Genomic DNA, 26,017 nt, shown 5'->3' on the forward strand with positions numbered 1-26,017 from the left:
ATGATATTTTTTAACTAAAAATTAATTAAATTTTTTTATTTTTAATATTAATATATTAAAATCATTTAAAAACACAAAAAAAATAATTAATTTGATATTTTTCAAGTGAGAAATAATTTTAAAAATATATTGTTAGCTGATATTGATATGTGAAGCCTAAGTTTTTGGATTGGAACTAATAAGGTCTTTTTACTTAAAGGCAAAAGGTGTCTCGAGCATTATCTAAACACGTTAATTTATGTTATTTTTTTTTGTTGGATTTGGTGATAAATGGCATAAAAATATATGTTTAAATAAAAATAATTTTTATATGACAAAACTAACCTTAATAAAAACTTTTGTTTCTTTTCCTTTTATTCCACAAAGGCATTGATTGCTATCATTGTCGATAATACTTTAAAAATTTGTAGTCATATGGTTTTAAAAATCCACACAAAATCAATATAAGATTTTTAACCGAGTACGAGGGTTATTTAGTCTTCTCATATAATATAAAACCATTGACAAGACCAATCCTTGTCTTGTGTTGAAAACAAATGCTGTATCCCACAACATAGCATGGAGAATCAAACTAGAAAATATATAGAAAAGTTTTTTTGTTTTCCAACAAAAGATAAAGATAGAGCAGGAATAAAGCATCATATTTATTTTATGTTTTTTTAATTGTGGGTGTTCGAGTCAGTTTATATGTACCTTGACTAATTTCACGAGATATTGAAGTTAACGACTATATTAGCCTCTAGTGATTTTGAAGTTTATGACACTCGAATTGATAATCTTTAGAGAGTAAATTCAGAATCTGACCAGTTAAGTTGCACCTCTTAAATTTATATTTATTTTTTATTCGTATGGAAAATATATTTAATACTTACATTTTATTTATAAAAAAAATGCGATAATATCATCCTACAATATTTTGGATGTGTTTGGGAATATGAATTGTGTTTTTAAAAAAAAATTAATTTTTTTATATGGTTTTAGATTGTTTTGATACATTAATACTTTAATATATATATATATATATATATTAAAAAATAAAAAAAAAAAAGCATCCATGTCCTAAACAGCTACTTTACCTGCCCCCTCTTTATCCAGCTAGGGTCGCAACCCAGTCCTACGGCATTTGTAGAATACTGTATGTGCAATAAACTGTTGGATTAAGTTATGTTATTTCCATGTGCGTCTGAGCTTTAATTTGCAATTTGTGTAGAAATAGAAGGAAAAAAAAGAAGAGAATTTTAATAATAACACACAGACATTACATTCATGTAAAGTTTATATAGCTATATAATAAAATATATAAAAATAGAATAAAATAAATTATTTAAGATGTTTAATTATTTCATTTTGATTGTTTTTAGCTGTTCAATTCCTTAATTGTTTTTCTTTTATCAGATAGGAAATAAAAAATAAATATATTCATTGATTATTTTTTTAATTTTGTTCAATTCTTTGGTTTTTTTTTCTTTTATTAATTAGGATATAATCAAGAAAATTTACTTTGATTATTTTCTTAACCATTCGAGATTTAGTTTTGTTTTTTTTAAGCTGTTGATAACATGATTTATCATACTAGTTAAAAGCTAAAATATTGATTTTGAAATCAACAGTCTGGATTTGTTCATACAGAAAAATAATTAAAAAAAAAATCAATCACTCACTAACTTTCAAGAATAAAATCTTACCCATTAAATTTCATATTAATTTGATCTATAATAAATAGAGAACCCAGTCTTGCCACGTGATCTTCCTCAAAAGCCCTATAGCAGCCCTAGAGGCACAGCAATATTCATATTTGCAGCTTGAATGAAATAGTCGGAGCTAGTGGATGCCTTGCATATCATAACATCGACAGCCAATTTTTGAAGATATGGTTTTGTAGTGGAAGGGTTGCCAATTTGCAACTGCCGAGCACTCATGCTTGAAGCTTTTGTCTCGCAAAAGGAGTCCAAATAATACACACATGCTCAATTTATAACGAGAGCATGTTACATGTTGGTAGACTTTTTTCTTTTTTTGATTTAAGAAACCTCATCTCCTGAAAAGTGTATTTTATGGGTCTAGGTGAACGAGTAAAATCCTGACTGTCTCAAGCTTTTATAAAAAATACATATTCTAACTTGAACTCGAGACATGTTATGTAGATTTCAAGTTTTTTGTCATCATGTTACGTTCTCGAGGACTACATGTTGGTAGACGTTAATATTTGGTAGCATTTTATTTTTTTATTTTTTTCTGACGACCAACTTGCCCTACATGGACTGATCAGTTTAGATATTTTGAATATCCTAATTTCTTACGTCCATACCCTAGAAAGAGGGGACAAACAAAGGAATCAGAAAAGAACACTATGCATTAGAAGTGCAAGAAAAAAAAATGGCGTACGACTGCACATGGAGAATTATGCATGGGTCACGTTCGATCGATTTAAAGGAAAGCGCAAGCTTTGCAAGCATGTTGAACTCATTCACCTGCTAAATGTCAATCTATTTACAGACAGACTTCTCACTTTTCCCTTTTTCTCTGTATCTTGCCACCCCAGCTGCCATGGTCACATTTTCCTTGCACACGGAAGCTTGGCTTCCCATGGATCACTAATCATACACACATCAAGGACCGGCTTGATGGAGGTGCTTTATGTGGCAAGAAAAAAACTTAAAAAACTCCCCTCCTTTCGCTTTCAGAATCCGTTTGCCATTATTCTATGGTCAATATATATATAATTAATTGGACCCGATTTGCAAACTCGGATTCAAGATCATCATGAGATATATGTCACTCATGATGTCAAAACCTATCAATTCTATCATATAAATTTGGTAGACATCAACATGTTATACACATTCCATGACACAACGCGCGTGAGCCATATCCTTAAGCATGCTTGTATATAGCCATATAACTGGATCATTATAAAGTTAGGCCTCGATCGCCTTCAATGGAAAAGAAAAATATACATGCTTATTGTAGCGTAGGGCTGTGCAAAACCGCTAAATTAAAATTAAAAAAAAAAAAAAAAGTTAAGGAAGATTAAAATCTACATCTTATATATGTATTTTATAAACGGGACTCAGTTATTTCAATCATAATCTATCTGCAAACAAGTTAACAAGTTTATAGAGTTAATATAAGAGACATAATAAATGCATGATTATCTTGAATGATTAGCAATTAAAAGTAAATATCATGCTCTGATATGCATTTACACCTCAATATTTATTTATTTTTTATTCAAAAAACCCTCATTCTCGAAAAGTATATTTTATAAGTTTAAGTGAGCAAATAAAACTTTAATTGTTTTAGACTTTTATAAAAAATACATGCTCTAACTTAAATTTAAAATTTACAGAATAGATTTTAAGCTTTTTGTTATCACAATATACACCTCCAAGACTACACCTCAATGTTGATAACTTTCTGCCCAATACGAATTTGGCTGGGATTTATTGAACGGCTGATAACTTTCCATGAGAGCGCGATCACAGACCTGCAAATTGGCTCAGTCTGCTGTCTCGTGAGACCATGATGAAAGTGCAACACTACAAGGAGTGGGCTTACATCTCACTGTCACGAGTGGCCAGAAACAGTGAGTGTATCCAATATTGTGGCTGGTGCGGCATGTCTCCGGTAGCTTTCAGCTATGTGAGAGGTCTCCCATTCCATTCCTCCTGAGCCCGACTGTTTTTAATTAGCACGTGTTTATTTTTTCTTGAAAGGACACCCTTTCTTTACATTTTCAGCCCGTAACTGTAGCATTTGATGATCAGTCATGGCAGGAGAAGATAGACTTCAAGTACTGATAGCATTTGATGTCTGTTTATCATTGACTTTTTCATTAAATGCTGCAACTGTAGCATGAATTTCCGACAAGCAAATCATATCATTTTTCGAGATTTTTAGTAATGGCTAGGCATTAAATTAAATCCAAATTAAAACATTTTAGGTGAAATAGTGAGATTCAAACTTCCAAAGTAGTTGCTATTTGATTATATAAAGTTTTAGTATCACAATATTTTCAAATAAAATCATGTGTTAAATATATATTTGGCTTGGTTTGAGTTTATTCTATATATGTGAACAGAAGGGTTTGTGCGTACAAAAATTACCTAATAAATCTTAAAAAGATTATAAAAATTCCAGTCACCAATCACCATAGCAAAAATTTTCAAAAATTATCTAGCTATCTTATGATAAAAATCATTTAAAATTAATTATGACAACATGCATATAATTAGTACATTATTTGAAAATCTTGTATTAAGATTTCTTTAACAACCATAGGCAAAAGGCACATAAGTTTGCACACATATCTATAGGCAAAACAATTATTAGTTATAATTTATTATTTAATAAGTAGTCTAGTAGTGAGAGCTTGAAACAAAAGGGTTTGCTCCTTTTGTGATCTCAAATTCGAGTTATATAGTTGCTAATATAATAGCCACTAAAGACTTACATGGTCGTTAACTTCAGAGCCCGTATAATTAGTTGAGATGTGCGCAAGCTAGCCCGGACACCCACGTTTATAATAATAAAAAAAAAATTATTAGTTATAACTGTTAAATTAAATTGCACAGAAATAACCTTGGGATTAGTCCCCAGATTACACACCATTTCTCAACTAGATCCCCAAACTATTTGTTTATCAATTGGGTCCTCAATTTATCTGAAAATCCTCAATTCACTTAACTTTTTTTTTTCTGTCAGGACTAATTTAAACAGAAGGGTCCATGGGGATGGGGATCCCATTGAGAAAGGTAAGTTAAGGGCTCAATTAATAAACGAGTAAAAGGTTAGGGACTAATACAAGGTTTCCACTGAGAGAACAATTGCATTCGAAAGCATCTTCAGCGAAAAACAACTTTCTTGCAAGCTTTTAGTTTATCAATCGATTCCATTATATATATATCCATCTTTTTTTGGTTTTCCAATGTTTCATGGCTGATAGTGCCCAGGAATCCAAGTTGATCAGTTGATATTGCGCACATCCACTCAAACAATTTGTGTGGTCTCTGAAAACAGCACATGGTGGGTCGTATAGTTGTCGCAGAAGTTTATTGCATTACTATAGGGACAACATCTATAAAGGACTTGTTTTTTTGTCATGTCGAGAGGTCATTTGTATAGTCAGATGGTAGGTTTGAATAGGTTAAAATGTGACTTGGTTTTTTTTAAAAAAAAAAAAAATTGGTCTAATTTTAAGAGGCCACATACAAATATCATGTGCTTGTATATGACATATGTTTGAGTTAATATTAGTTGGATGAAAATTGAAGTTTGATTAGCAGAAAGATCCAATTAGCTCTTAAATTTTGTTTAAATTCTCGAGCATCAAAACTAATTCTACTTTGATCTATAATTCAGGGGATTTAACACTTTTTTATAATAACGTTGAAATTCCTAAAAGAAAAAAATAAACGCGGATAGAATGTTAAAAAAAAAAAAAAAAAAACCAAAGTCTAATTTTATTTAAGGAATTAATTTAACAGCCTTGAGCTAAATATAAAATCTATAATTGACTCTAAGTATTAATCACGTAAATTATGTGTTAAAACTTCAAATGGCATGCTAATTTTTGGTTTAAGTAGATTTAATTTGCATAATATAAGACTTAAATATTTGTGTAATATTTATATATAAAAAAAACAAAAATAGCACAAGTTTTCTTAAGGATTATATTATTTGTCTCTGATGCTTTGTTGCTTCTACTTTATGCACATGACTTTATGCAGATGAATTTATTGCAATGAGCCTAATTCGAGATCATTAATAACTCTTTGATTTTCCATTACAAGTACAAGTTATAATAAAATTTTATGTTTTTTTTAATATGAGAGAAAAAAAATTTAATTTCATAAAAACATGTAAATTAAAAAATTATTTAATATCAATTTTTTATTCACTCACAATTTATTTTTAATCATATTAATATTTTATATTAAGAAAATTTGTTAAAAAATATTTTTTAATAAAGTGGACTCTATTTTTAATTTAAATTTAAATATGTTTATTAACTATATAATTAAAATAAATTTCTAACAAAATGCAAGAGTTCAAACTAAATTCTCTAAAAAAAAACCTAAAAGTTTTCGAACTTTTGACTTCATAAATGACTTATAGCTCTACTTCGGTGGTAGCAAATCCAGACCAGTTTTTCATTGATATCACTTTAAATAGTGTTGACGAGTGCGGTAATTTTTGTTTTCGAAAGCATCTAAAAAAAGTGTTTTGTTTAAAAAATTATTAAATTAATATTTTTTTTAATGTTTTCTTATAGTTTTAATATGCTAATATTTAAAAAAATTAAAAATATTTTAATATATTTTTAAATAAAAACCTTTTTGAAAAACATAATTCACCATAATACAAACATAAATCCTTGAGATCAATGCTCATGTCAAGATTCATGATAGTATGCTATAGTAGACAGTTCACATCACGTTTCTATCAGGTGATGACAAATGACAACCCTCTTAATTAGTGCAGGACTTTCTTGCTTTAAATCCATGAATTGGAAATAATTAATTCTTAGTGGAAAATGAATTATAGCATGTTGAGAATTTGGAAGTGTAGGATTGCTACAAAATTCTTAATGGATGATTTGGATAACAAAATGAGAATGAGAAGATAATAAAGGATAAAGACGTACATAACAATTTGCAAAAGTCGAGGGGATATTACATTATGAAAAAAAAAAAAAAACCTAAAAGCATTTCATTGTTTCACTATAGTCTCTTTTTGAAGAGGATTCTAGATCGTTTTAGAAAAAAAAATTATAGTTTTGATACACAAGTACAACTACTTACCTTAGAAAAGAGATACTTTAAAAAGACAAATGATAACCACATATTCCTAGATTGCTTAATTAATTAACCCTTATATTATATATATTTTAAAGAAAGCTCCTGCATCATTCTTGATTGGAAGAAACTCGTGCTTGAGTTAAAATTATTCTTTTTTTAATCTTATGGATGTATAATCAAGACTTTCTAATCCTTTTTCTTTCTTTATTTTAGGTATATAACAATTCTATATATTAGTTTCAGTCTATTCATGTTAAATTCAGCATGAAAAATATCAATTGGCAACTTATTTCTCTTGCATTGGCTTCCATAATAATAAATTAGAAACCTCAAACTTACTTCATCAATATGTATAATATCCATATAATTTACGATAATAAAAAAATTATAATAAAAAAGATCAATATAACCTAATCAATAATTTACTTTTACATAACACTTTTCATATTCTCTTTCCACTCAACTTCTAGCTTGTCAATGAGGACACCATTAATGATATCAATGTTACCATTACTATCATTGTTAATGTCATAATTAACATCATAATCATCATTAAACTGAACATCATAGATTGGTGAATAATCTCAATCCATATTTATTTCATCATAGAATAATAAAAGATTTTCATTCAAATAGTGCTTGTTGCTCTTTAACCCCCTTCTTTTATTGAAGTGCATTATTTTTTCCCTCTTCCAATCCACCTAGCATTATATGGTGTATGGCTCTAATATCATGGAAAGGGTTTTAATTCTTATGACCATCATTTAATATATCTAACAGGTTGTGATCACCTTTCAAAGTTCCTTTTAGGGCTTCCACTTTAATTTTAAATAGGGTTAATACATCTTGCTTGAGTTTTTTTAGCATCCTTCACAAGTCCAGCATCTTTTTGTTTTGGTTGAAATTAGGACTCCTCACTCACATGGCTCTATCACCAAAATCAAGATCCATTTTAGACTTTGATACCAACTAATATACATAAAAAAGGCAAAATATAATTAACACTAGTCATTTAACCCTTGCTCCACGATGGGTAGTGTGTGTGTATATATATATATGCAAGCTTTTTCAATGTGTTTCCTTTGAAAAACAATTCTAAGTATAAATAAAAAATCTTATGCAAGCATCTAATTATGTAAATTGATAACCATCTATGTAAATAAAAGGAGAAAATGTCATTAATAATAACTAAAAGCAAAACTAGAAAAATCAAGAGATAGATATAAATCAAGATATTTGATCTCACAACATGAGACATTTACCCGTTTGTGTTTCTTAAATTTATTTATTAAATTTATTTTTTATTCAATCAAATGTTTATTTTAATCATATTAATATTTTATATTAAGAAAATTTGTTAAAAAATATTTTTTAATAAAGTGGACTCTATTTTTAATTTAAATTTAAATATGTTTATTAATTATATAATTAAAATAAATTTCTAACAAAATGCAAGAGTTCAAACTAAATTCTCTAAAAAAAACCTAAAAGTTTTCGAACTTTTGACTTCATAAATGACTTATAGCTCTACTTCGGTGGTAGCAAATCCAGACCAGTTTTTCATTGATATCACTTTAAATAGTGTTGACGAGTGCGGTAATTTTTTGTTTTCGAAAGCATCTAAAAAAAGTGTTTTGTTTAAAAAATTATTAAATTAATATTTTTTTTAATGTTTTCTTATAGTTTTAATATGCTAATATTTAAAAAAATTAAAAATATTTTAATATATTTTTAAATAAAAACCTTTTTGAAAAACATAATTCACCATAATACAAACATAAATCCTTGAGATCAATGCTCATGTCAAGATTCATGATAGTATGCTATAGTAGACAGTTCACATCACGTTTCTATCAGGTGATGACAAATGACAACCCTCTTAATTAGTGCAGGACTTTCTTGCTTTAAATCCATGAATTGGAAATAATTAATTCTTAGTGGAAAATGAATTATAGCATGTTGAGAATTTGGAAGTGTAGGATTGCTACAAAATTCTTAATGGATGATTTGGATAACAAAATGAGAATGAGAAGATAATAAAGGATAAAAACGTACATAACAATTTGCAAAAGTCGAGGGGATATTACATTATGAAAAAAAAAAAAAAAAACCTAAAAGCATTTCATTGTTTCACTATAGTCTCTTTTTGAAGAGGATTCTAGATCGTTTTAGAAAAAAAAATTATAGTTTTGATACACAAGTACAACTACTTACCTTAGAAAAGAGATACTTTAAAAAGACAAATGATAACCACATATTCCTAGATTGCTTAATTAATTAACCCTTATATTATATATATTTTAAAGAAAGCTCCTGCATCATTCTTGATTGGAAGAAACTCGTGCTTGAGTTAAAATTATTCTTTTTTTAATCTTATGGATGTATAATCAAGACTTTCTAATCCTTTTTCTTTCTTTATTTTAGGTATATAACAATTCTATATATTAGTTTCAGTCTATTCATGTTAAATTCAGCATGAAAAATATCAATTGGCAACTTATTTCTCTTGCATTGGCTTCCATAATAATAAATTAGAAACCTCAAACTTACTTCATCAATATGTATAATATCCATATAATTTACGATAATAAAAAATTATAATAAAAAAGATCAATATAACCTAATCAATAATTTACTTTTACATAACACTTTTCATATTCTCTTTCCACTCAACTTCTAGCTTGTCAATGAGGACACCATTAATGATATCAATGTTACCATTACTATCATTGTTAATGTCATAATTAACATCATAATCATCATTAAACTGAACATCATAGATTGGTGAATAATCTCAATCCATATTTATTTCATCATAGAATAATAAAAGATTTTCATTCAAATAGTGCTTGTTGCTCTTTAACCCCCTTCTTTTATTGAAGTGCATTATTTTTTCCCTCTTCCAATCCACCTAGCATTATATGGTGTATGGCTCTAATATCATGGAAAGGGTTTTAATTCTTATGACCATCATTTAATATATCTAACAGGTTGTGATCACCTTTCAAAGTTCCTTTTAGGGCTTCCACTTTAATTTTAAATAGGGTTAATACATCTTGCTTGAGTTTTTTTAGCATCCTTCACAAGTCCAGCATCTTTTTGTTTTGGTTGAAATTAGGACTCCTCACTCACATGGCTCTATCACCAAAATCAAGATCCATTTTAGACTTTGATACCAACTAATATACATAAAAAAGGCAAAATATAATTAACACTAGTCATTTAACCCTTGCTCCACGATGGGTAGTGTGTGTGTATATATATATGCAAGCTTTTTCAATGTGTTTCCTTTGAAAAACAATTCTAAGTATAAATAAAAAATCTTATGCAAGCATCTAATTATGTAAATTGATAACCATCTATGTAAATAAAAGGAGAAAATGTCATTAATAATAACTAAAAGCAAAACTAGAAAAATCAAGAGATAGATATAAATCAAGATATTTGATCTCACAACATGAGACATTTACCCGTTTGTGTTTCTTAAATTTATTTATTAAATTTATTTTTTATTCAATCAAATGATAATAGAAATAGACATACACACATGAAATTGATTGAATAAAATAAAAGAAAAAAAATATCATGCAAGGCTGGATATATTATAAATATTATCTAAGAATAAATATATTTTATTTTTAAAAATAAATTTCATCTATATAAAACATAAAAAGAAATAATAAATGAATCAAAATAATATCTTCAAAAATGAAATACATACAAAACAATTTTAAAATAAAACTCTATTCAAAACAAGCTAAATAAGCAAAATAAAAAGGTATAGAGGAGGGATATTAATTGAAACATAAATTAAAAATTATTTTAAAAAATAATTAAAAATTTAATTAAAAAAAACTAGAATAAATAAATAAGAAAAAGGCAATTCTAGTCTAAGTGTCACAAACACGTTTATAAGAAATAAGAAAAACAAACGACTTGGGTTACAGGCCTGACCAGGTTTAATTAATTAGTTCTATTTTAATTAGACAATAACAAAATAAGCAATGATAGTAAATAGATAAATTTTCTCTATATAAAAAAAATATCACAATAACTTGAAAAAAAAAAACCTTGAAAGTATAAAATTGGATAAAACACGATAAAGAAAACGACTAAAGTTAACTTGAATTAGCATGATAGACATGTTATATGGGTAATAAGAGGGCAAGCCAGCCCAGTTTTACATACAAAACTAGTGGCCTAAGTAATGAGACCAATATAATCTGATAGAAAAGAAATTGAAGAAAACCACAAAGACAATCTTTTTAAAAAAAAATAATGTTGAACAATGAAATCAAAAAAAATTATTCAAAAAAAATAATGTCAACCCGTGTTAACATTTCAAACTCGTGATCAAAGTCATTATACTAGAAACAACATTAATGAAAAAACTATAAAACTCAATCCCCAACAAATCTAAAAGATGAAACTGGAAAATAAAATCAATTACACAAAAGTATTTAAAATAAAAAAATAATAATTAAAACAATAAAGGAGAAAATAAATGAGAGGGCAACTAAAAATCATAATTTGAGGGTTAAGTTGAAAAGAAAAATAACATTAACATAAGGAAAAAAACCAAAAGAATAGGGACTAAATTGAAAAAAAATACACCATTAACTTTGATTGAAGGATGGATTTGAATATCAATAAAAATTTAACAAAAAGACCGAGAAAAAAAATTAAAAATCAAAAGAATAAGGATCAAATTGAAAAGGATAATATATGACAAATTATAATTGAATGACTAAATTGAAAACAAATAAAAATTTTATAAATGGAACAAGAAAAAAATATAAATAAAAAAAATAAGGACTGAAATTAAAATACTTAAAACAAAGAGGATCAACATTTACTTTTTAAAAAAGAAGATTGAAAATATAAAGAAAAAAAAAAGTACCAAAAACAAACTACACATTTTCCACTAGCGTTGTACTATGAGAAAAAGGACTTGGTGGCACCTCTAATGATAAAGCAAAAAGGTGAGTTTAGTTGATAAGAGGTGCCGCACATGCCACTCACATGCCACTTATGAAGTGCGAATGCTTCTCATATGCTACACGTGAGCTATACATGCTAGTAGTTTTTTATAAATAAATATTATTTTATTAAGTGAAAAGACTAAAATTACCAGAAATATGTAAAAAAAAATTAAGGAAATGACTAAAATGTTCTAGGACGTATGACTAATTTATGATGATTAGACATCAAATCTTCTCAATCATTAGCTAAAAAGTAATTTCAATGTTAAGGTGAGTAATGATCTATGAGGGTATGTGCACTAGTTCGTTTTGTATAATAGTAAAAAGCTAGAAAAAAAATAAGATGAAACTCTCTATAAAATTATTTCATATTATAATAATAAAATCTGTAAATACTAATTAAAACACTCGATGCTTCCCAGTCTTGGTCCATAAGTATAAGATACTTTAAAAAATCACTTGTTATATGATTAATTAAATAAGCTCAATATCATAAATATTCTAAATAAAGCTGCATCACATTCCACTTTATCAGATTATGTTTATTATAGTGGCCATGAATAACAAAGCTAAAAAAGTTTGCGAGTTGTCAATATTATTTGTATTGTTTATGTGAATATTTTTTTACAATTTGTTTTTCCTTTTTCTTTCCAATATTCACATGAACACTGCACTTTTTAGGCATTTTCACATGAATAGTGAAATTTGTTTTCCATTTTTTGCAATTCTTTTTCGTTTTTTTTTTGGCACTATTTACATGAAGAATCTTTTTCTTTTTTGCATTGTTTTTACTATTGTGTCACTATTCATATGAATAGTGAACCCTTTTTTTACCATCCATATTATTTTTTTCATTGTTGGTGTTTTTTTTTTCCACTACTCACATGAACAATCTATTTTATTTTATTTGATTGCATTATTATTACAACTCAAGTTACTATTCAAGTGAATAGTGCACTTTTTTTCAATATTTTTTCACTATTCACATGATCGATGCAATTTTCAGCATTGTTTACATGAATAGCGGCATTTTTTTTTTCTGCAATTGCTTTGCACTATTCACACCAACAATCTATTCTTGTTAAAAAAAATTCAACACTATTCACATAGTTGAGCTAATTCATCAAATAATGACTTGGTGTGCTGCATGTATATAGTAACCGAAGCATCTCCTTGTCGTAGATCTTAAACGCATCCATGGAGTTGCATAATGCGGGAATTCGACAAAGAAGCAAACGTTTTCTCAAAAGTGCGCCAAATATAAGAAGAAGTTTTACATTATACCACAAGATGCAGGATGTTATGTTGCTTCCAACGAAGAAAAGAGGGGTTGATTGCCAAATAAGAACCATCAGAACTGTCAGAAACCTAAGAGAGAGGACACGACATTATGCCATCGACAAGGTGGAAAACACCTTGTCCAAGAAGACATAGCTTTATCTACATTCGCCAATAAAGATAGTTGGTGGTCGTAAGCTTCAATGAAACCACTTGATGAGTGATGTACAACGCAACAATAGAAGAAGGTGTTGTCCCCATGATGTGAAGAAAGACGACAGACACATAGGAGAAAGAACCATAGGTCTACGCTACAGGTTGGGGCTATAGCTCTTGGGAAAAGGAACTAGTGGCAGCAGCTTTTGAGTGGCTAGCCGGCTAGGCTGTACCCCTGGTTTGGTAGGGGGAAAAGGCGGCGGCGGCGGCGGCAACAACAGTAGAGTCCATTTAGGAGAGGGAGAGAGGAGGTCGACTACAAGCGGGGAGAGGGGGAGAAGAATTCTGACGATAAAAAACCCTGACACCAAGTTGAGAATAATTGGGGGACTTAACATATTGCTTAGCCAACCCTTTCTATATATATGTGTAGCACAATATATATCATGTCTCTATTCTTATGAATAGTGAACCTTTTTTTTACCATCCATATTATTTTTTTCATTGTTTGTGGTTTTTTCTTTTTTCTTGCACTACTTACATGAACGATTCATTTTTTTTTTTTTTTGCATTATTATTACAACTCATGTCACTATTCAAGTGAATAGTGCACCTTTTTTCAATATTTTTTCACTATTCACATGATCGATGCAATTTTCAGCATTGTTTACATTAATAGCAACATTTTTTTTATTTTTTTTCTATAATTGTTCTGCACTATTCACATCAACAATTTGTTTTTTTTTTTTTTAAATCAACACTATTCACATGAACAATGAATTTTTCTTGCAATTTTTTTTTTCAATTTTTTACAATATTCACATCAATAGTTCATTTTTCAATTTCTTGCAAAGTGATTAATGAATGCTTTGATGTTAGAAATGAATTTATAGAGGTTCTATAATATTTTTGTTGTGTTTTTAGATTAAAAATTATTTAGTTAAAGACATGAGTCTGTCCTTACGAGCCTAAATGCACTTCAGTTTTTTCATGTCTAATTAGGGGTGTTTAGGAGTGTGGTTGTTATTGTTTTTCAAAGTGTTTTTTTACTTAGAAATGCATCAAAATAATAATTTTTTATTTTTAAAAAATTATTTTTGACATCAAAACATCAAAGTGATCTAAAAATACCAAAAAAATATTAATTTTAAGCAAAGAAAAAAATAAAAATAAAATTTAAATTTTTTCAAAAGCGTTTTTAAAACGCAGAAACAAAAATAAAAAATCATTTTTGTTTACTTTTTTTTTTTCTTACTTAAACTTTAGTAAGTACACTTTCATACTTTTTAAAATAATAATTAATCTTTTTAGTTTTTTTATTTCATAATTCTTTGAAGAAATTATTATAATTTATCTTTAATTTTTTATATTTTATAAATAAATTATATTTACTTAATGCATTTATAGAAAAACAAAAATCATTTGCTCTTAGCAAGCAAAATTAACATTGAAAACAAAATAAAAAGGACAGTCATGGTTAAGTTTTTTTAAGTTTATCTATCTTTTATTTTTATTAAAAAGATTAGCTTTTATTTTAGTATTTAATTAGCGTTAATAATTATTTTATTTATTAATTCATATATTTTTAAATTTTAATTAATTAAACATAAACAACATCTTTTAATTTATGAATTAAAAAAATCATAATATCTGAAAATATTCTCTTAATGCTGGTGCCATTTTCTCTCGAGTTAGAAATTAACTTAAAATTTTATTTCAGAATGTGGCGCGTGTTACAGTAATATGATAAGCTTTAATAAAAATCTCAGAAGGAGAAGTCGTGAAACTCTTCTCTATAAATTGAAGGGTTTCCCAGTCCAAATTTATAATCCCAAAAGAGGCCAAAGATAGTGCGCCATGAAGGGTTTGTTTGGTTGTCTGAATGCCATGGAGAACCAGAAACCTTACATAGCAATGCTCCTCGTACAATCTGTGTATGCAGGCATGGCTTTGTTCTCCAAGGCTGCAATTGCTAGAGGAATGAATTCTTTTGTGTTTGTCGTTTATCGCCAAGCTTTCGCCTCAGTGTCGTTGGTTCCGTTTGCTTTCTTTCTTGAAAGGTCAACGAACACTTTAATGTTGAATTGCTCTCTCGATTAGTTCATAATAAAATATAAAATTCTCATCTGGTTTGTTTCCTTCTGCTGATTCTGCAGGAAGGAGGCTGCACCCTTGTCGTACGGCTTACTTTTCAAGATCTTTTTGGTTTCCTTTTGCGGGTAATGGATTTCGTATTTTGGATTCTAACTGTTAATATTACCTTATTTATCACTCCAATATTGTATTACAAAATCTGCATCTAATTACCGCTAGCTCATGTGTTCAAAATTCTCAGTGTTACTCTGAGTTTAAACCTTTACTATATTGCTATCAACTACACCACTGCAACGCTTGCTGCTGCAACTACAAACGCAATTCCTGCCATTACATTTGTCATGGCTGCCTTGTTAAGGTAAGCTGTCTTCTACGTCTTAATTAGTGTTAACAATTTAGCCTAACATGAATGTATATGTAAGTGGTTTTGTTCAAAACTTCAGGATGGAAAGCATTTCCATAAAACATGTGCATGGAATTGCCAAGGTGCTGGGTTCTGTTATAGGTTTTTCTGGGGTGCTAGTGATTGCTTTTGTTAAAGGGCCTCCAATAAAGTTCATGAATTGGAACCCAGCCAATGATCATGGCCAAATTCAGGATTCATCAAAAACTTGTTGCTCTAGAGAGGAGTGGATAAAGGGTTCTCTTCTCATGATTTCAGCGAACACGCTTTGGTCCTTGTGGCTTGTCTTGCAGGTTAATTCTTGTTCATCCAACTTCTTCTCTAATAATGATTTCGATTTGGTCTCTACTCTGTTTTCTTCTTCTTCTTGTGTTTTTTTTTTTTTTCTGGTAAGAATATACTTCTCTGTTGTAACTTTTGGTGTTGTGGGCATTAGGGTCCTATTATCAAGCAATATCCCGCAAAACTACGCCTTACCACTCTACAATGCATGTTTAGCTGCATACAGTCAGCTTTTTGGGCCATTGCGGTAGAGAGGAACCCTTCATCTTGGAAGCTTGGCTGGGATGTTAATCTTCTTTCGGTGGCCTACTGTGTATGTCTAATCCATTATCAAACTTACACACACATGATCATTTCATTATTAAATGAAAAGGAAAAAACATAAAATTAAACAAATCCCAAACCCTGAAAATTCCATTTTGTTCCTCAGTTCCTTCCTTATTTTCCACAGAACCATGTGCCATATTAAAGGTCTGGCGGTTTGATTTGTTCAGATCATGGAAGCATGTAGTTTAGAGGTGGTCGAAATCAGAAAACAGAGTACAGTATGCCAAAAACTTTAAAATCTTGGGTTCCAATTTCTGTCAATTACCTCCTCCATTACCAAATATCTATTGCATAAAATGGTATGTTTCAATATGTAATAAATATACTAGAATTCTCGTTATTTATTGTAGTCTTTCAATCTGTCAGCAACGATCACCACTCTGACCGGTCTGACTGCACTTCAAATATACCAGAATTCTTCAGTTTTGTCTCTGACTTTCAACATGGTTTCAAAAGTAGTTTTTGGTTTCTTACCAAACATCTTCCCAATAGTTTTCTCCTCGTAATTTTATGTTTTTTACCTTTCCTCTTCTCCTGTTGCAGAACTCAGATATCCCGTATGGCATGATTTTAACCGCCTCCAACATTATATTTGCTCCAATCAGATAAAAATCTAAACCAGTCAAATCAATTACATTATCAATAGCAATTGCGTTAACCCAAAACGGAAAGCAGGAGAGCTTTTGCTTCAAATATGCCTCTACTGTTTCCTCTTTCCTGAGAATGTCTCGTTCTGTCACCCATCATCGATATTTGGTGGCTATGAAGATATTTCTCACAGCCATATCACATACGATGACATGAGCGTGTGTAAAAATGCAATCACTCACGTACACACACACACACACTAAGTATTTGGCCCTTTCTTTACCTGACTATGAGGTGAAAATGGCAGGGTATAGTTGTCACTGGCATTACTTACTGGCTGCAAATATGGACAATAGAGAAGAAAGGACCGGTTTTCACATCAATGTTCACTCCGTTTGCTCTTATTATAACAGCAATTTTCTCTGCATTCTTATGGAAAGAAACCTTCAACTGGGGAAGGTTAATCCTATACTCTTTGTAGAGGCTATCAGTTTTCCAGACAAATTAGCAAAAGACACAGTCCAAAGTATTTTTTTTCTTAATGGACCACGATCAGATCATATCGATTAGCCCATGACAGTTGACAAGGTCTATTTTTAATCTTTATGGCAGTGTTGGTGGGGATGTTTTGCTGGTGAGCGGGCTCTATGGCGTATTGTGGGGCAAGAAGAAAGAAGATGGGAGAAAGGTGACAACAAATGGACAGAACACTACCGAAACGAAAGAGAAGATCACTCTGGAATGCATTTCATATGATTGAGTGATGGGATGGTAATGGTGCTAGTGGTTTTAATGCCGAGGATCTCCCACCGTAGATATTGATCCTGAAAACACCACCGAACCTGAAGATCTCATCCCATCGGAATTTCCTTTTTAACAACGGATTTTATGGTTTGTTTGAGTTCTTAACTCTCTGTTTCTCCTTTTTTTTGTCTTGCAGCCATGTATATATGTATTATTATGCTGAAACAATAGCCTGTAATTCCGATGGTTGCATTGGATCAATCATTGTGTTCCCCCATTTCCAAAACTAACGAGGTTTATAAAGATGGGAAACGGTCATCACTGATCTCTGGAATTGCCAATCTCTTGTTAAGTAAAACAATGGCCAACCGAAAAAGGAGAGGCGATCTGAAAGTTTCAAGAAAAAAATGACAAAATATCTACTCCATTCCACAGTTATCTTTAATCGGATAGGTCCAATATTCAGCGCTTAATTTAGAGTCGGAGACCAACTTGCGAGTGTGAAGATGACAAAGAAAATCACGATCTTTTTATCGCTAATTCCAACTTTCCGAGGTACGAATGTCTTTAATTATGGCTTCCACGTCCACCACCTGACCATACGGGGGAAGGAAGTGCCAGCACTTATTTTCTCTGTGCAGGGTAGGGATGATAATCTAACTTGAATTTGATGAATATCTTGTCTTATTATAACAAAAACTAGTGAGAAATTATTATAGATGAAGAGATATTTTATTATAAATTATAATGGTAGTTTTATTTTAATTTCTTATTTTATCTTTTTGTAAGATATATTTTTGGTTTTTTTTTTCTGACAACTAAAATATATAATTATTTTTTCATTATTATTATTTGTCAGATTTGGCATGGTCATTAAATCCAATAAACTTGAATTTAGCTTGGCCGCTAGATCCACAGCTCTTGGGATTGGCAAGGCCGCTAAACCCAAGGCTATTATTATTATTATTTTTACTATTATTACTACTACTACTACTACTTGTGTTTGAAATGATTGATGTGGTTGTTATTGTTATTGTTGTTGTTGTTGTTGTTAATATTATTATTATTATCCTCGAGAGACTTGGATCTGTCAGTCATGCCAAACGCAAGAGTCATGGGTCCACGACCATACCAGACACAAGAGCTTTGAGTCTGCCGACCATGCCAGATCCAACAGACTTGGATCTGGAGGCCATGTCAGACTCACGTTACTTGGGTTTGGTCTGACCCAAATTTACTTAAATAACAACAGTAACAATAATAAAAATAATAATAACAACAACCATGTCAAACTTAAGATGCTTGGGTCTGATAAATATTCTTTGAAGTATCCTAAATAGAAATGCTAATTAATTATTTTTTTTTTTTATATATATATATATATATATATATATATAAAAGACATTTAAACTATCCTTTAAGTATCCTAAACAGAAATCCTAATTAATTTTTTGTATAAATGTTTTTTTTATATTTTTTATCAAAAAACATTTAAATTATCCTTAAAATATTTTAAACACAAATGCTAATTAATATATACTTATTAGTTAGATCTCAACATTTTTTAATTAATGACCCAATATTTTGTACTTGGATCCGCCATACCCATGTCTAGCATGATCGCTAGACCCAAGTCTGTTGGATCTAACTTGACTATTAAACCCATGTGTTTTTTAGTTTGGCATGGTTGTCAGACCTAATTTGCTAAGATCTAACATGACTACTAGATTCAGGAGGCTTAAAATATTCTCTATACTCTTAATAGTTTTTATTTATTGATCATGGATAATGGTTACTGAATGCATACAAAACTAATAAATTAAGAGTATAGTATAGATATAGTAAAAAATTGATCACTAGATACCCATTAACATGCTCATATATGTGTGCGATTTGATAGTATCAATGTTATTAAAAATGTGTTTTAACTTATAAATCGTATGATTTTACGAGTCAAAATATATAAAACATGTAAAATCAAGTTAAAAACTCGAAAATCAGTAAAATCAGCCAAACTCGCATAAAATCGATTCAACTCATTAAAATCATTAAAAATAGACTGATTTTACAATTTCACCATAAAAATTATAAAAACTGCTGAGTGCTGAGTCAGCACTCCCCTTTTCCCATCAGTCCCCACACCCCCGCCACCCGACACTTCACCCACTTACCCACCCCCTTTCCCCTTCCTTCTTTCCCCTTTCTCCTTTCCCAATGGGTTTTAATTTGTTTTAATTTTGAAAAAGAAAAAAAAAAGTCTCTTGTATTTGTTGTTATGCTTGTCGTTTTCATGTATGATAAATTTTCATTAAACAAAGATATTAGAATTACTTTTATTTTTTGCTTTACGTGATTTTCGTAGCACAAAACATATTTTAGGCTTAAAGAAAAAAAAAAAGAGAATTCACCAACAATAAATTATTCTCATGTACGTCATTGTGAGAGAAGCACTTGAATTAAAAAATAGCTTTTATATTTGCATTGATATGTATTTTTGATGGAATATTGAAGGAAAAACAAGATCAAAGGAAAAAAAAAAAAAAATTGGAGATCTAAGCCAAATACTTCACAGAGTCACTTGCATCCTGAGCCATATGCTTCACTAGCTCTCTAGATAATTTTTCTTTATGAAGGTCCTATATGATCAATGCTTAAATAGCATGACATGGTTTGGCAAGGGAACTAAATGTGGGTTTTTTTAAAATAAATAAATTAGCAACTTAATTAAAAGATTTTTACATGATGATATTATTTAAAAATATTTTGATAAAATATTATATTTTTATCTTATTATTATGCTTAGTAAATACAACATATAAATATCATTTTTAAAGATAACTATAAAAATTTAATTGATATCGCCACAAACTTTGAATCGATATCAATAAAATTAAATGTTTGGATTGACGACCCAATGTATTTGGGATTGTTGATGAGTTTTTTTTATTCTATTATTTTTAATTTTTATTTAGGTGAAACATAAATTTATTTTAAAAAAATTATAAGATCCAATTGAGCTATTAACATGAATCATTGATATAATGATCCGCGACATAACATATAATTTAGTTAAAATATTTTACTTATAATTTTATAATTTTACAATTTGAGTTTACGATTCGAGTTTATATTGTATATTCCGTGTTGTATAAAAAAATATTTTTTGTGCATTTTATATTATTTGTACAACGTGCAAGATATTACAATTAAAATAAATGTAGATTGCACTTGCATGCTTGTAGTCTTGTGGGAGTTTGTTCATATAATAAAGAGAGCAGTTATTCATTTTAAAGTTTTAATTTGAGTCTAAGAGGTTATTGCTAAGATGTTAAATTTCTTAACTTTTTAAGGAAAATATTATTAAAAATAAAAAAGTTTGGTGGGTGTTTTGATGGTCGTCATAGTGTAGCACCACTTACAGACTGTAACAGTAGATGAATAGTCGAGCATGTTTCCCTTTCTTTTGAGGCTGTTTGGGGTTGTGTTTGTCCTTGTGTTTTGAAAAATTTTGAAATTTTTTTTTGTTAAAATTAAGTGTGGTTTGTATTTTTTGAATCGTTTTGATGTGCTGATATTAAAAATAATTTTTAAACGTTCTTGCTCCTCAACCACAATTTTCACTTTTCTTTTTGACCTTTTATCGGCTCAGATAAAAGCCTTCAATTCATCTCCTTATCTAGACCTGAAAAGACAGGAGAAAAAGAAGCAAGGGAGGTGGCGTCAAAGAAGAAAAGGCTGCAAAAGGAGGCCTTGCTCACACGTCAGTGATGATAAGAACGCTATTTCCGGTAGTGATGGCTCTACGACAGACCTCAAACCATCTCTTGGCTCTCATCTCCAAAGACTCATCGACAGACCTCGAACCATCTCTCTTCTTGCAGCATATTAGTTCCCTTTTCTGACACCATTAATAAAACAAATCGTTATCCAGTACTTTTTATCACTTAAGATTCTTACACTTTAGCTTAATTTTGGTGCTAGATTTAAAGTTGTGTTCTTTTTACGACAGACCTGTACTTTTTTTAGTGGTATGTGGTTTTACAAGCTTGAAGTAGATTGGGTTATTACACTGGACTGCACAGAGATATTTTTGAAAAAAGAATTTTTGTGACTACCATAGTAAGTTTATCTCGATGCTCTTATATTTATGTAACTTGAGCTTTTTTTTATTTCTTGGTTTTAATCATTTAGTAATTTTATGAGTTTTTAAGAGCTTGAATCTAGTTTGCGAGAAAAATTGTTGAAGATATCAACTTTAAGCAAAAATTATAAAAGGTTTGTATATTTGATGTGTTTTTCCTATAAAGTCTCAGTTCTTTAATTTACTGTGTTTACTGCTACAATGTGAAAATATTTTAAAATTTTAGGATGGAGGAGTCGTTCAAAGAACTGGGATAGCTTGTTGCTGCTACTATCATGGCTGGTTTTATTCTTTTATATTCTTGAGAAGGCATTCCAACAAAAAACAATGTGGTTCATTTGTAAGAGAACAATACAAAGAATTAAAGGGAGCATAGTTTTTCTATTTTTCTAAAGGCGGTGAAGATGTTAAGTTGATTAATCGATGTTATTGTTTATATAGATGGTTAAGATTGAGATAAAAAGAATTTGAAGAATTAGAGGAGGAGAAGCTAACACAAGCTACGGGGAGGAGGAACTTCAGTTGTAGCAACGGAGAAAGAGGGGAGGTATGGATTGTCTCTTTCTTCTGCGTTTTATACTGGAAGTGATAAGAGCTAGGTTATATATTTCTGGTTCTGTATTGGTTGCATTTTATCTATTGTTTTTTAAAAGAGAATTGTCGCTTTAATTTTGTCATGGATATTTGCAGTTTTCTCCATTAGTTTCCAACCACGTTTATCTTATATTTTGCAGTTTCTATGTTTTTAACTGATCATTTCTTTCTATATAGTTTACGTTGCTAGGTTGAGAGTGGTATGTTTTCCTTTACACTTCACAGAGATTGTCACATAGGATCTCGTTTTTTATAAATGTTAGCATTCTTTAAATCATTTCTTTGCTAGGGTTATGTCAAGAGATTCGAAAGGGTTAGGTTTTTCCCGTGGTTTAATCTTTGTAGTGCTCAATCCTTGACAAGGATGTAGTTATGATCATATTTCTTGATTTCAGCTCAAATCAAACAGTCATCTAAGACCAGAAAAAGCAGCATGGACTGGTTTGTGCTTTTGACCTGTCATCTTTTAGCATCTCGATCGGCTGATTCTTTGTATCCCTTCGATGTCTTTTCTTGTTTCTATGTTTTCCATATATTCAGTGCTTTTATAATTGTTTTCAGAGGCAAACATGATCTTATGGCTCCGTTTGTTTGCAGGAAAGTGAATTCCTTTTGAAAAGTGAATTCCGGGGAAAGTGAATTCCTGGAAAGTAAATTCCGGGAAAGTATTTTCCGATGTTTGGTAGTGTTATGGAAAATGAACTGGAAAACACTTTCCAGTGTTTGGTTATGTCATGGAAAATGAGCTGGAAAATAACTTATTAATATTTTATTTTTCTCAAGTTTATTAAAATAATGAGGAACAAATCTTACAAATTAAAAAGTTGAATGAGAATGAAATTGAAAAAAAAAATTTCATAAATTATCTCAAATAAAACAAATAATAATCAAAATAATAGGGATCAAATCTAAAAAAAAAAAAAAATGAAAAATGAAGAAATTAAAATAATAATAATAATCAACATTTCATAAATTATTTCAAATAAAATAAGTAACAATCAAAAGAATGAGGATCAAATTTGATAAATAAAAAATTTCAATAAAAAAATGATAAGAAAAAAGCAAATAGCAATTATAAAAATAAGGACCAAAGTTAATATAAAAATAAAATTTTAAGAGATGAAATTGAAAAATAAATATTCAAAACAAAATATATATAGCAATCAAAAGTTTGAGGATCAAATTTGATATAATCAGCAAATAATGACATTTCTAAATTTTTCACAACTTCCGGAAAGTGTTTTCCCCTCAAATTTTTCAGGAAAACACTTTCCTGAAAACCAAGCCAAATTTTCCTTTTACTGGAAAGTGTTTTCCATTGACCAACTTTCCTACTGGCAAACAAACACAAGAAAGTTTGGAAAGTGCTTTTTTCCAGAAAACAAACACAGCTAAAAGGAAAACACTTTCCTGCAAGTCAATTTTTTTTTTTTAACTAAAATTGACTGGAAAGTGTTTTCCGTTGACCGGAAAGTGTTTTCCGTTGACTAGAAAGTGTTTTCCGCTGACCGGAAATTGTTTTCCGTTGACCAACTTTCCTAATGACAAACAAACACAGGAAAGTTTGGAAAATGGTTTCCCGGAAACTACTTTCCGGGAAACAAACAAGGCCTATATCTCACTTTCTTTGTTCATTTTCTGCCGCTATTTATTGTACGTGAGGCTCTTTTGTCTTGTTACATTTCCCATCCTTTTTTTTCTTGAGGTTTTTGTTTTTGTTCCCTATCATTTAGCATCTCTTGCTTTTTTTTATAGGCTTTTTATCGATGCACTATCAATCGGCATCTTAGTGAGGTATCTTTTTTCTTTTAAACTCCTCTTGCTAATTCTTTGCTTTTATGTTGTTTATGCTGTGTCTTATGCATCATGTCTGTTGTTGGTTGTTGTTTTTTTAAAAAAAAAAAAAAAAAAAGACTTGTCCGATCTTATTTTATATATATATATATATATATATATATATATATATATATATATATATATATATATATATGTTATAGGCACTACCTATAATAGGATTAGAGCTCCTAAAACTGTTAGTGTCTCTTATAGTTTTTTTTTTAAAAAAAAACCATTGGGTTGAAACATGAGTTTTTATATTGGCTATTGAGGAAAATATTAGACTCCAAGAATGGATTTGACAATTTGTAATCATTTTCTTTCTCCTTTCTATCGAATTTTTCTATGCCACTTCACTAATATGATGTTGTTTTCTATTAAAAACTTTTCGTGTTTGGCAATGTAGTTATGATTGTTTTTCAAATAACTTTTCGTGCTCAAAATATATATGCCAATAATGATTTTTTTTTTTTTTAAAAATTATTTTTGACATTAGCACATCAAAATGATTTGAAAAATACTAAAAATATATTAATTTGAAGTTAATAAAAAAATAAAAAAAAATTAATTTAAAAAAAACACTTTTGAAACGCAAAAATAAACAGGCTTTTTATGGTGATGCTAGCGGCAAATGACAGTGATATTAGGGGTAGCACGGGTGATGTGCCTTTTGTTTTTGAAATCTGTTTTCATTACTTTCTTTGTTTTAAAATGGAATTTATATATATAGTTGTTATAAATAACATGATCATTTAACTTCTTTGTTTCTTAAACCATTGTTGTTAGATGATTAAGAAATTTAATTAACATGATAATCACTAGCTAAAATTGTTAAGTACATAGACAATGAAATAGATTTATTTGTTCACAAACAATAGTTGATTAGTGTGATATGTGTGCGGCTTTAGGATCCATGTTTTATCATCTGATGTTGATGTTCTGTTTTATTTTTATTTAACCTGCGATACTTACGAACTGAGCACTTGGTAGGCATGAAAACATGATCTATTCTTTGCGGCGAGCAATTGTTGTTGCCTGTTGCTTTCTGCTTCTCGTCGGTCTGTGTCCCATCTCTATTACCACCTTCTTATGATTTTGCAAATTGTTAATGTTTTGAAATTATTTAGTTTGAGTTTTATAATGCTACTCCCAAGAATTTCATTTAAATTAAAGCTTTAAAGCTTGAATGTCATAGATTTTTTAACCACTTCATTAATCCATTGAAGTTTGGTTTCAAAAAATAGTTCTGAACTTCTCGATCTCTTTTCACTTAGGTTTCCTACGAGAAGAAGCTGCTGCTGCTCCTAAGCTCCTCATCAAGTTCATTCATGCTCAAGCGATCCTGATATTTATCTTTTAAACAATATCAACAGGATGCATGCAATGAATTCTAGCTCTCTAATGGCTCTTTCTTCACAAGGTCCTGTGCGTTGTCGTTTGTTTGGTTGGAGATTGCATCATTTCTTGCATCTATATGCTTAAAAAGGGCTTTTTATCGCCTTAGAGTTTTTCCTTAAACGTATGAATGCCTGCTTATTTTTTTATATGAATTTTTCTTAGCTCTTAAAGTCTTGTTTTCTTGAGTTTTAGATTGGGAAATTCTCTTTTTTTTTTTTTTTTTGAGTAACCCGGGTGTCCGGGCCAGCTTACGCGCACACGACTAATCCCCAGGCCCACTAAACATCCTGCAGCAAACCTAGTAGCAGATAAGACACCGCGGGGGTGACAAGCTAATACTCTTGAGGATCGAACTCGGGACAGTTGCAAGACAAGCCTTGCAGTTGACCACTGA

The 26,017-nt window shown here is 29.7% G+C and overlaps 1 protein-coding gene and 1 long non-coding RNA gene across 7 annotated transcripts; both read left to right on the top strand.

Moving 5' to 3' along the window:
* Positions 1-15,033: 15,033 nt before the first annotated feature.
* On the top strand, positions 15,034-17,979 carry LOC118061834 (WAT1-related protein At1g43650). 2 transcript variants are annotated; one of them, XM_035075427.2, is made up of 7 exons: positions 15,035-15,276; positions 15,373-15,435; positions 15,552-15,668; positions 15,754-16,006; positions 16,150-16,308; positions 17,218-17,369; positions 17,523-17,979. In XM_035075427.2, the coding sequence occupies exons 1-7, from the start codon at positions 15,074-15,076 to the stop codon at positions 17,668-17,670; spliced, it is 1,095 nt and encodes a 364-aa protein (XP_034931318.1). In that variant the 5' UTR covers positions 15,035-15,073; the 3' UTR covers positions 17,671-17,979. The 2 variants fall into 2 exon arrangements, with proteins under 2 accessions (XP_034931319.1, XP_034931318.1); XM_035075428.2 differs by lacking the exon at positions 16,150-16,308 and having other exon boundaries at positions 15,034-15,276.
* A 3,315-nt stretch (positions 17,980-21,294) lies between these two features.
* LOC118061833 (uncharacterized) lies at positions 21,295-25,796 on the top strand. Of its 5 annotated transcripts, none has more exons than XR_012169829.1 (6): positions 21,295-21,773; positions 22,022-22,342; positions 22,679-22,830; positions 24,145-24,183; positions 25,216-25,283; positions 25,500-25,796. It is a non-coding gene; the product is annotated as an uncharacterized lncRNA (long non-coding RNA). The 5 variants fall into 5 exon arrangements; XR_004689661.2 differs by lacking the exon at positions 25,216-25,283 and having other exon boundaries at positions 22,679-22,702; positions 22,785-22,830; XR_012169830.1 differs by lacking the exon at positions 25,216-25,283 and having other exon boundaries at positions 22,022-22,135; positions 22,237-22,342.
* The last annotated feature ends 221 nt before the right edge of the window (positions 25,797-26,017 follow it).

This window comes from Populus alba, chromosome 5 (genome assembly GCF_005239225.2).
Source record: "Populus alba chromosome 5, ASM523922v2, whole genome shotgun sequence".
Classification (NCBI taxonomy): Eukaryota; Viridiplantae; Streptophyta; class Magnoliopsida; order Malpighiales; family Salicaceae; genus Populus; species Populus alba.

Excerpts from the sequence above, each read along its gene's own strand:
- LOC118061834 (XM_035075427.2), top strand. The coding sequence starts at position 15,074 with ATGAAGGGTTTGTTTGGTTGTCTGAATGCCATGGAGAACCAGAAACCT. Across the intron at positions 15,669-15,753 it reads GTCATGGCTGCCTTGTTAAG|GATGGAAAGCATTTCCATAA; the intron begins GTAAGCTGTCTT and ends TCAAAACTTCAG. Across the intron at positions 17,370-17,522 it reads GAAACCTTCAACTGGGGAAG|TGTTGGTGGGGATGTTTTGC; the intron begins GTTAATCCTATA and ends TCTTTATGGCAG.